This window comes from Coenobita brevimanus, chromosome 96, assembly GCF_032717465.1.
Source record: "Coenobita brevimanus isolate Jiangsu-jjx chromosome 96, ASM3271746v2, whole genome shotgun sequence".
Taxonomy (NCBI): Eukaryota; Metazoa; Arthropoda; class Malacostraca; order Decapoda; family Coenobitidae; genus Coenobita; species Coenobita brevimanus.
Window position 1 is genome coordinate 28769085 of NC_137049.1, and position 10685 is coordinate 28779769.

The 10685-nt window shown below is 40.6% G+C and overlaps 1 protein-coding gene across 1 annotated transcript in view; it reads left to right on the forward strand.

The window, feature by feature from the left end:
• Nucleotides 1-10685, forward strand: part of LOC145413444 (uncharacterized) — an 86462-nt gene that overhangs the window by 31748 nt on the left and 44029 nt on the right. Inside the window, exons 6-8 of the mRNA XM_080283133.1 lie at nt 527-639; nt 1184-1616; nt 5679-5927. Coding sequence (XP_080139259.1) covers nt 527-639; nt 1184-1616; nt 5679-5927 — 795 coding nt within the window. The remainder of the gene's footprint in view (nt 1-526; nt 640-1183; nt 1617-5678; nt 5928-10685) is intronic.

Here is a 10685-nt window from a genome sequence, read left to right on the forward strand (position 1 = left end):
ATAATGTTAGTGGACTTCAGAATGGATAAGCTTAAAGAAAGACAGAGTATGTGTGTGAATTAGTACAGTACATGCATGCAAACAGGGAGATCCATCCAGTATCAGATTGTATGTTGCACCATTATGAGCTCAGAGACTTTTCAGTCCAATGTTGAAGGCAGAGGAACCAGTCATATTCTCCTTGAGCAGCATTTTGTGAGCAACAAATTCCAGCCTTTCCAAGGACTTTAACATTTATGGGCCAGTTCAAGTTGGAGCTCTTTAACCCACAAGACCACCAGGCTTCCATTTGTTTGTTCAGAATACTATAGTAAAATATCATTAGATTTTATTTAAAAATGTATTTGATTATGTTAGAGGGGTAAATGAATTGTGCTGTAGTTAGCAGAGATATAATTTGATGCATTAGCAACATTCTAATAAAACAGATAGTTGACAGTCTGAAGCTTCCAAGTTGATTTCAGGGTTGTCACCCTAATGTTAGAAGAGGGTAACTGTATTGAAATTATTGTCTTTCATTTTACAGATGATAAACGTTTCGCCTTTCTGAAAAAGGACCATGAATACTATCCCTATTACCGGTGCAAAATGCAGCTTTACAGTGAAGTGTATGGGGACATCTTTAAAGCAGCACCTGAGGTTAGCATAAAGCTGTATTTTTTTTTCTTCTCTCCTGCAAATCCCTTGCCTAGTAAGGATCTCCTCTAAATTCAGTAAGTTGTTTGACAATATGTGGAATAAATTTTTAAAGATATCATCATGCTGAAGGGAATATTTGAAAGTTTCTAACCCCCTCTCAATGAGGGCTCTGAATATGAGAGTCTAGTTGTAACAATACTAAGGAAGATCTTAACATACTGGTGGGAATGATCCCTTCAGCATGAGACTGTACAACGGTTTGTGTTTTATTTTGGCTATTGCCAAATGATATTTGATTTAAGAGAGACCTTCAGTTAAAGGATTTAGGCTTTACAGACCTCTTCGGATTAAAGAGATTAAGTACAGGTATTTGATGTTAGAAAGATTAACCATAGCTTTGCTACTTGACTTTGTTCTTTGTCCAAATCTTGATTTTGTAAGTTGCAGTTTCTTCGTATTAAAAAATGGAAAACTGATACATTGTATGTTAACATTAAGTTCAGTCATTAATAATCCCATAGCTCAGTTATGGTCATTCTTACAGAATTACTCATATAGCAACAAAAGTCTTCCGGCAACCAGCAACAAGGGAGGAGGCAAGAAAGAGAAGCGAGGTAGCAGCACCTGCAACAAGACCAAAGAAAGCAATAACAAACAGTCATCAACAATTAGCTTTTCTATCAAATCTAGAGAGCAGGATGTCAATCTGGATCGTCATTCAACTTTCCCAGTTGAATCTTCATCTAGTGAAGATGAAGACATGGATGAGGAAGAGAGAGAAAAGCGAAGAGTAGAGAGAGAGGAGCGCAGAAGAAAGAGAAAACAAAAAGAAAAAGAGGAGAGAGAAAGGAAAGAGCGTGAAGAGAAGGAGCGCAAAGAGAGAGAGGAGAGGGAGAGAATCTCAGAGGAAAAGGAAGAATCCTCTGAGGCATCTGGTGACAATGATGATAATGATGTTTATGACATATTCAAATATGGTGAGTTGGGTGAAGAAACATGTCCTCAACACATGAGCAGATTTCACTGTCAGTTTCTTTCGTAGGGGATTGTCAAAACGTATTTTATATACTTATTCAGTGTCTGCTTGGAATGGTGGAGCTTCATATTACTTTGTATTTTCTTGCTTAGGCATTCATAGATAACACTTTCTTGTACTACTTAGCTGTGTCTTAATAATGTGTGTCTCCATATAATAATTTGAAGGTAGGAGGAGGTGTGTTAGGCCAAGAAGAAGGTGAAGTTATGGTAAATGAGTGTGTGAGACTGATACGTGTGGAAGTTGATAAGGCAGTGGAACTAACAAGGGATAGATCTGGTTGAATAAATTTTTTGTGGAAGAGTGCATGATGAGGGTTTAGCATCCCTTTTTTCACTTGATAGTCATCAGAGTGAGTTTGATGGGTAATTATGAAGCACATGTGTGAAAAGGTGTACTTGTGTGGTAGAGTCATGATTCAGAGGTTTGTATGATGAATGAATGGGTGTAAGATTAATTTCAGTGGGCATGCCAGTTATTAGTTCTCCCACTATTCCCCCCCCCCAACCCTATCTTATCTTACCTGTGGGTGGGGAAAGTAGATTGGATTGTGATGATGATAGAATAAAGAAGTTGAGATAAAAGAAAAGGAATATATTGAAAATATTTAGAATATATTAAAAAAAAGTGCAAAAAATATTTACAGATGATTGAGTTTGATGTGGGGCCAGTACTCCTTTGGCTTAATTTTATGTGTGAATGAATAATTATAGTGATTATTAGTTTGAAATGCATAAGTTTGGAAAGTTATGCCTGTGAAGTAGAGTTAGGATTGTGGAAGTTTGAATGGTGAGTGGATGAATGTGATGACCTTTTAATTAAGCTTTCCATAAAGTGGTTTCCCTCTGTCATCTTTGTTCTTGCTCTCTGGATATTACTTCAACCTATTCCTGGGTAGGAAAATGAGGTCTGGATAATGGTGATGAATGATTGTTTGACCCATAACACTGGATATGTTGTATATAGCTCCTCAGTTGTTTCTGGAACTGATCATTATCTTAGGATGAGAGAAAGAGTCAGGAATGTGTTGGGGAAAAAAAAAAAAATGTAAATATGAATTGGGCAAAAATGACTACACTAAGAGATGGAAAAACAGAAAGTATTGGGTGGAAAGATTGCTCTGAGAAACTGATTAATGGGAATGACAAAAGCAGAGTTGTAGTAAAATTTGAATTAAGTTGCATAAAGAAGGATGGTTGTACCCAAGAAAGTGATTGGCAGACATGATGCATACTTTGAAGAGGTTGTAGAATAGAAAGGCAGTGAGTTTTATTGAGGCATATACTGTACAGGAATGATTGTAATATAGAGAGTGTAATGAACTATGCATGCAGTGAATGCAAAATTTACGTTGGCATAGGGTAGAGGTTCAAATGGAAATGCAAACTTTCAGTGAACACTTATTGTTATATTACTGAAACTGACATCATGCTGTGAAATTTGGAGAGAATAGCACTTCCTCCTTTTTCTGCCTACACATTGTCTGCCAGCATGGAAGCCGTTATTGAACAACATAATTTTACCAGTCAAATCAGCCGTAGATATCTATCACATGTGCTGTATGCCACCTACTTAACACTGTTTGCCATATTCTTAAACATTTCCTTCCCTAGTAGAGGCACACTAAGGAAATCCTTAGCTGAATTGGCGTTCTTTAAAAATTCCTTCCCTTCCTGATCTGCGTGAAGAGAAGGATTTTTCCTTTGGACAGCAGAAGTTACTGGAACTTGAAAGAATTACTTGACCCATTTCTTCTTGAAGGCAACCTAAACCTAGCAGACTATGCCAACTCTCAATGCCACACACAGTAGTTTGGACCCATTATTAATATCCCCTGAAATGCATTATTGTGTATGGAATATCCATGATGGGATGATGCTCGATTTAACGGAAATTTTCCGTAGAATATAAAAAAAAAATACAGTATGGTAATTTCATAATCCCGGGCTTCCGCTAAATTGGTGTTCATTAAATGAAGCATCTACTGTACAGTATATAAGCAATGTTGAAGGAAGTTAGAGTATAATTTTATTAATGTTCAATATATACAGTATGTGGGTGGTGTGATTAGAGAAGTAAAAACATGAGTAATGGAGAGAGGGATGGCATTGTAATGAATGGTGATGGTTGGAATATCTCAAATTTGTTGTATGCTGATGATGCAGTGGTACTTGCAAATATCAGACAAGAACTTGGTAGAGTAGTGCAGAGTTTTGTTGATGTCTGTGAATGTCGTACCTTGAGAGTAAATGTAGAAAAGAGTAAAGTGATGGTTATCGAGAGAGAAGGTGATTCCCAGTGTGATGTTACAGTGAATGGAGAGAGACGTTAGTGGGAGAGTTCACATACCTGGGTGCAATGATAGAAAGAGGAAAATGTGCAAAAGAAGTGGAAAGTAGAGTGATGTAAGTAAGGAAAGTATCTGGTGCTGTGAAGGCCGTCTTGAGTGTTGCGCTATGCGAGGCCTACATGAAGGAGTGTTAGTGCCAGCTTTAACATATGGATGTGAGACTATGGTGTGGCATGAAAATGAAAAGTCAAGAGTAAGAGCTGTGCAGATGGGACTGCTGAGGAATATATGGGGAGGACAGTGAGTGGATATGATACGAAATAATGTGATTCATGAAAGATGAGGAGGGAGGAAGGCTGTGGATACCAGAATTGAAGGGAGTGTACTGAGATGATATGGTCATGTGGAGAGAATGGATAACAATAAAGTGGTGAAACAGGATTATCTGGGCGAATCTGATGGAGGGAGGAGGCCAAGGAGAAGATGGAGGGATAAGGTGAATGTGTGTGTGAGGAAGATAGGTATGGAAGTCGGTGAGGCTAATGGATTGACAAGAGATCGAGCTGGCTGGATAAATTTTGTGAGAGCAGCATGATAGAGGTTTGGCACCCCTTTTTAATGTGACTGTGTTCAGATTGAGTCTATTGGATACGTTTATGTGAGGGTACAAAATGTGGTGAAAGTTTTTGGCGTATCAGATGGAGCCAGGATTCCGGGGGCATGAATGATGAGTACATGGAGGCATGGCTCATTGAATTGGGCAAACTTGTGCTGTCTGGACGTTGCTACTCCTCACCCAGCCCTAGGGTGGGAAAGGAGATTTGGATGATGATGATGATGAGTTACAGCACCATACTAATGTTTAGGCACCATCTGCATCCCTTTTTAAAAGTGTCACCCATGTTGGCTAAGATGTTTAGTCAGATATAAACAGAGCAGATGATGCAATACCTCCGATATTACTGATTGTATATAATATGACACTGACAGATCTTCTTCATTAAGGTCAGGGTCACATGATTTTTTTAAAGACACATTTTGCTTGGTAATTTTCCCAGGAAAGGCAAATCTGCCATCAAGGTCACATTTGTGGTTTGGCCTATGTCTTCCAGCTGGAGAAAAACAAGTGAGCATTTCCATGCAAGTATATGAGATGGACAATAAACAAGTGATTTTTGTACTTAGGAATAACAGGATTGAAGGTAGTGATATTCCTCCAATATAATTCATTTTCAAAATGTTGTGTCTTGAGGAGTGAACACTGCTGTGGTGTTGACTAGAATGGCATTTATGGCTGAATACAAACCAACAATATGGATGTGATGGCAACCTCCCACATTTCAAATGTTCTGTGCTTTCATCATCCAGCACAAGAGATGCATACATTGAGGTATTAGCTTATGAATCTAATATTCCACCATACCAAATATCAGCATGCTGGGTCTCTTTAGCTTAACAGGGCTACCAGCCTGAAAATTTTTCCTCTCTTCCAAGGAAATCTTTAAGCATATTGAAGGAAAGGAAAAGTTTAGGGAAGGAATTATATTGAAGAATATGGTTGTGTGTGTCAAGAGTTCACATTAGTCTTCATTTTTCTGCAGTTTAGAGATGAATGTTGCTGTATGAAAACTCATTTGCAGCTCATTCCATGTTAGTTTTCCATCCAGCAAAAATTTTTCATTGTTTATATAGTACACTTGATCTTTGTTGCAGCACAAGAAATGGGGCATGGAAACAGAACAGCAGATCCAGAAGAACCTAGAGTTAACAACAGCAGCACAAGGTTAGCCGATGGTGATGGTCCTGGATCTCCATCTCTCACAGCAGCGCATCCACAGCATCCGGTAAAGAAACAACAAGAGCGGAGAAAGAAGGCTGCAATGTTTCTCTCTCGGCTCAAGAAAGGAGGGTCTGGAAGAGGATCAAGGGAAGAAGAGGGATCACCAACACAACCTGTATATGGTACATTATTTCACTTACACCATTACTGCTTCAACTGTTTGATTTTAATAATATTCTAAAATTCATTTTAAATGTAGACTATTATGTTCACATATTTTGTTGATGCATAATTGATATTCTATCAAGTTATTAGTACAGTACTTCCATTCTGTTGTTACAATTCCACTTATCCAATTTTTATCACACATTTAACAAATATTTCATTCCACTATATCATCATCATCATCCAGACCTCCTTCCTCTTCCTAGGGCAGGATGAGGAGTAGCAATGTCCAGACAGCCCAAATTTGCCCAATCCAATGGGCCACACTTCCATTTGCTCACCACTCAAGCCCCCGGAGTCCTGGCTCAATCTGATACTCCAAAAACATTCACCACATTCTGTAGCTTCACATAAACGTATCCGAAAGAGTCAGTATGGACACTGTCATTTTAAAAAGGGGTGCCAGATCCTTGATCATGAGCTTCTCCTCACAATATTCATATAGCCAGCTCGATCTCCTGTCAATCCCTAGCTTCACCGACTTCCAAACCTCTCTTCGTTACACACTCCATGTAACATATGTGTAATGTATACATATATATATATATATATATATATATATACACACATTACCGTAGTTATATATATAGTTATTAGTGGTAGGTGGTGGCGACCATCATCCACTCACTTGATGTAGTGCTGCCTACTTCTTCTTTAGCCTTTATCATTCTTTTTCTGTGCCTGCCCTCCTCTCTTCCTATGTCTCTCATCTTTCCTGTTACTTCTTATTGCTTTTCTTTCCTTTACAGGTAGCTTTACATTGAGTGACAAGCCAAATGGTTTCCAGTAAGCCAAGAAACCATTTGCAACGCTCTGCGGTAACCATATAACCAAACCATACGTGCTCCCTACGTGTCGACAAGTGGGTTGGTGGAGGTTTAGTGCCCCTCTCCGTAAAACAAATAACTCAAAGTCAAATGGCCACCCCGTACGGGATTATGGTGTCCGGCAATAGATAGATAGATTGATATATAGATAGATTGAACTTGCTGGTGAATCTCTTGAGTGTGTGGAAGTTTTGTTATTTGGGAGACATGTTGTGTGCTGGAGGTAGGGCTGGAGCTAGCTCTATGGCTAGGGTGAGAAGTGGTTAGAAGAAGTTCAGGGAGCTCTTGCCTCTTCTGACATTGAGAGGGCTCTCCCTACATGCTAAGGGGTCTTTGTATGCAGCATGTTAGGAGTGTAATGCTGTATGGTAGTGAGACCTGAGCAGTAAAGGAGAAGGATATTCACCAGCTCAGACGTACAGAAATGACAATGATTAGGTGGATGTGTAGTGCGTCCCTGCGTGCAAGGTCTAGGGGGGCTGGGTTTACAATGGAAGAGTTGAGAGGTAGGATGGGACTGGAGTGTATTGGTGTTGTGATGAGGAGAGGTAGATTGAGATGGTTTGGACATGTGGAGAGGATGGGGGATGATAATTGGGTGAGGAAGGTGAGAAGTGTTAATATTGGGGATGGGGTTATGAGGGGTAGGTCGAGAAAGACATGGGACAAGGTCATTAAGTGTAACCTCAGGGTTTTAAGTGTAACCTCAGGGTTAAGGGACTGAACAGGGAGGCTGCAATGGATCGTGCAGCATGGAGAGCCGCCATTGGGTGACCAAGGCCGACGCATGCAAGCATGTTGGAGCCTTTAAAAATGAAACAAAACAATATATATATATATATATATATATATGTATATTTTTTCACTCTCATCTTAAATGTTGGGACCAACTGCCTAGCCCCAGGCTCCTACACTCCTCATGGCGCAATGTAGGATTGGATGATGGATGGATATATATATATATATATATCTATCTATCTATCTATTGCCAGACGCCTCAATCCCGTTTGGGGTGGCCAATATATATATATATATATATATATATATATATATACACACACACACTGACACACACACACACACACACACACACACACACACACACACACACACTTACACAGGGTGACCCAAAAAAAACTCCCACATTTCGAAAGGCTGTTGCACTGGCGGTAGTGAGGCAAGAGAGGCGGGGCTAGGGTCTGTTGGTAGCCCAACCCCAACCGTCCACAATCGCCAATATGTCGTGGTCGGGAGCACATCATACATTTGCTGTCGAAGCATTCTTCACAAACAACCGTTCCGTGATCGCTGTGCAGAGGACCTTTCAAAGACATTTCAGTATTCCACAGAACTAAAATGTTCCAGATCGGTTGAAAATTTCAGGGCAACAGGCTCAGCTTTAAAAAGAATATCACCTGGTCGACCTAAGAACACTCGTATACCTGAGAATATTGAAGCATTGAGGCAATCTGTTGTGCAGTCTCTGAGACGCTCAGCGCGGAAGCATGCTTTAGCTGTTGGGATACCCCGGGGAAACTGCAAGGAGAATCTTACACAAAGACCTTCACTTCCATCCATACAAAATGATGGTTGTGGAAGAACTCAATGCAAGAGACTGGATAAGCCGCAGGGAGTTATGCGAGAACATTCTGCAATGTGTTCTGGAAGATGCTGTTCTCTTGTGCAGTGACAAAGCTCATTTTCATTTGAGTGGCTCTGTAAACTCATTGACCCCAAACTCTTGAAGCCCTTAAGGTTGCTATTCAGCAGGAGATAGCCGCTGTTCCACCCAACATGACCCGTCGAGCCATGGCAGCCTTCAGAAATCGCCTCCAAGCATGTATAGACAATTACGGCCACCATTTGGAGGATGTCATCTTTAAAACATGATGAATAATAACTGCATTGAATGAAATTTCATGTTTGCAAATAATATTTTGATTTTCTTTAACCAGTTTTTTTTCATTTACCTTTGAAATGTGGAAGGTTTTCTGGGTCACCCTGTATATATATATTTATACAGTAAAACCTCTCTAAGTCGGAATAATTGGGGCTGAGGCCATCCTGATTTGACTATAATTCCGACTTATGGGAAATGAGATTCCTGATGTGGTTGAGAAAGTTAGGAGAAATACACTGAGGTGGTTTGGACATGTGGAGAGAATGGAAAATGAAAGGCTGATGAAGAGGGTATATGTAGGTGAAGTGGAGGGAGGGAGAGGGAGAGGAAGACTGAGGATGAGGTGGAGGGATGGAGTTGAGAGGCATATGAGGGAGGGGGGAGTGAGTTGGGGGAAGGGCAGTCAAATCGTGGGTAACAGAGTGACTTGGAGGCATTTTGTCTGCAGCCACCTTTTGCGGGATTAGGGCGTTGGGCTATACTGTAGATAGATAGAAAAAAACAATATTACTTACCATGCTTGGAGAGGGTGTAATCCAAGCATAAGGAGGGCCTGTTGGTAAAATGTAGAGGTGCTAGGGGAGCATATGATCGCTTCTGTACAACATTTCTTAACTATAACCACAATTAAACAAGAGTTCTTTATATCATAAAACGTGCATGGCATCAGATTAAACTCTGCACATATGGTACGCATCGAGCTGCCAACATCGTTCCATTCCAAAACTTTCAGCTTCTCTTCAATGCTCGGGATCTTCAGCTTCATCCTCTTCCTGTCTGAAGGAGTCTTGGGAGCCTTGGAATCCATGCTGGTTAGGAATAAAAGCGCGGAATACAGAGTGGAATGCGAGAGAATACCGATGCGAGTAGTAACAAATGCTAGACTGAGGTAGGGTGAGGTGTGAGGTTGCGTGACTTAGCAGTGCCGCCAAACAGAATGTACAGTACAGTACAGCACAGAAATCTGCTAGACTTGCCTATTCATTCATCATCATGCATCATCCAATCCTACGATGCCCTGTGAGAGGTGTAGGCTAGGCAAGTTGGTCCTGACATTTAAAATGAGAGTTACCAGCCTCACTCATCTCTGAGAGGCATTACATGAGCAATAAATCCCAAACACCCCTTGGATATAAATCTTCACCGGCTCAATCCAATTGGAGCTCCGTAGTTACCCACTAAACCACCAGGCGCCAAAATTTGGTTATATGGTTACCACCCAGCATAATAAGTGGTTTCCTGGTGTACAGGAAACCATTTGGCTTGTCACTTAGTGTGGATTCACCCACAGGCAGAAGGAAGTGGAAAGAATGAAGGAAAGAAAAACAGAAGAGGGAATGTAAAATCACCCGTAGGCAGAAGGATGAGGAAAAAATGAAGGAAAGAAAGAAAGAAGAGGATGAAGGGAAAGAAGGGTGGAGGAGAGGAAAGGGCCGACACCCGAGAGCAGCACTACATCGAGTGAGTGGATGGTGAGCTCCCCCATCTACTGGCCTGAACAGTGATAAAAATCCACCAGACGGATGAAAATTAGGGAACATTAAGGAAAACAATGCTAGATTGGACTTTACAGTACGCTGATATAGAATAAGCTTTATCATTTATTATCCCCCAGCTTTTTTTAAAACCTCTGCATTTAGCAGGCAAGCTGCCATATGAGCAACACTAGGCTGGAGGCAGCTGGCGGGCCCTCACAGGCTAGAACATGATGATCTGGTGCATCATCATACCGCAATATGGCTTCCCTTGGCCGAGATTTCACATCTTAGGGGTAGTTTTACAAGAATTTTCTGACCGTCAGAGCAACATGAGCCCTCACAGCCTAGAATTATGCATCATCATTCCAAGATGGGCCTTCCATTAGACTTCATTCTGTGACTTTGGAGATATTTTTCCAAGTTTTTCTTACTGTTTTCAAACATTTTAATTTATTTTCATTAACGATTTTCATGTACCATTACGACTTGTGCGTAATTCCGACTTGCAGG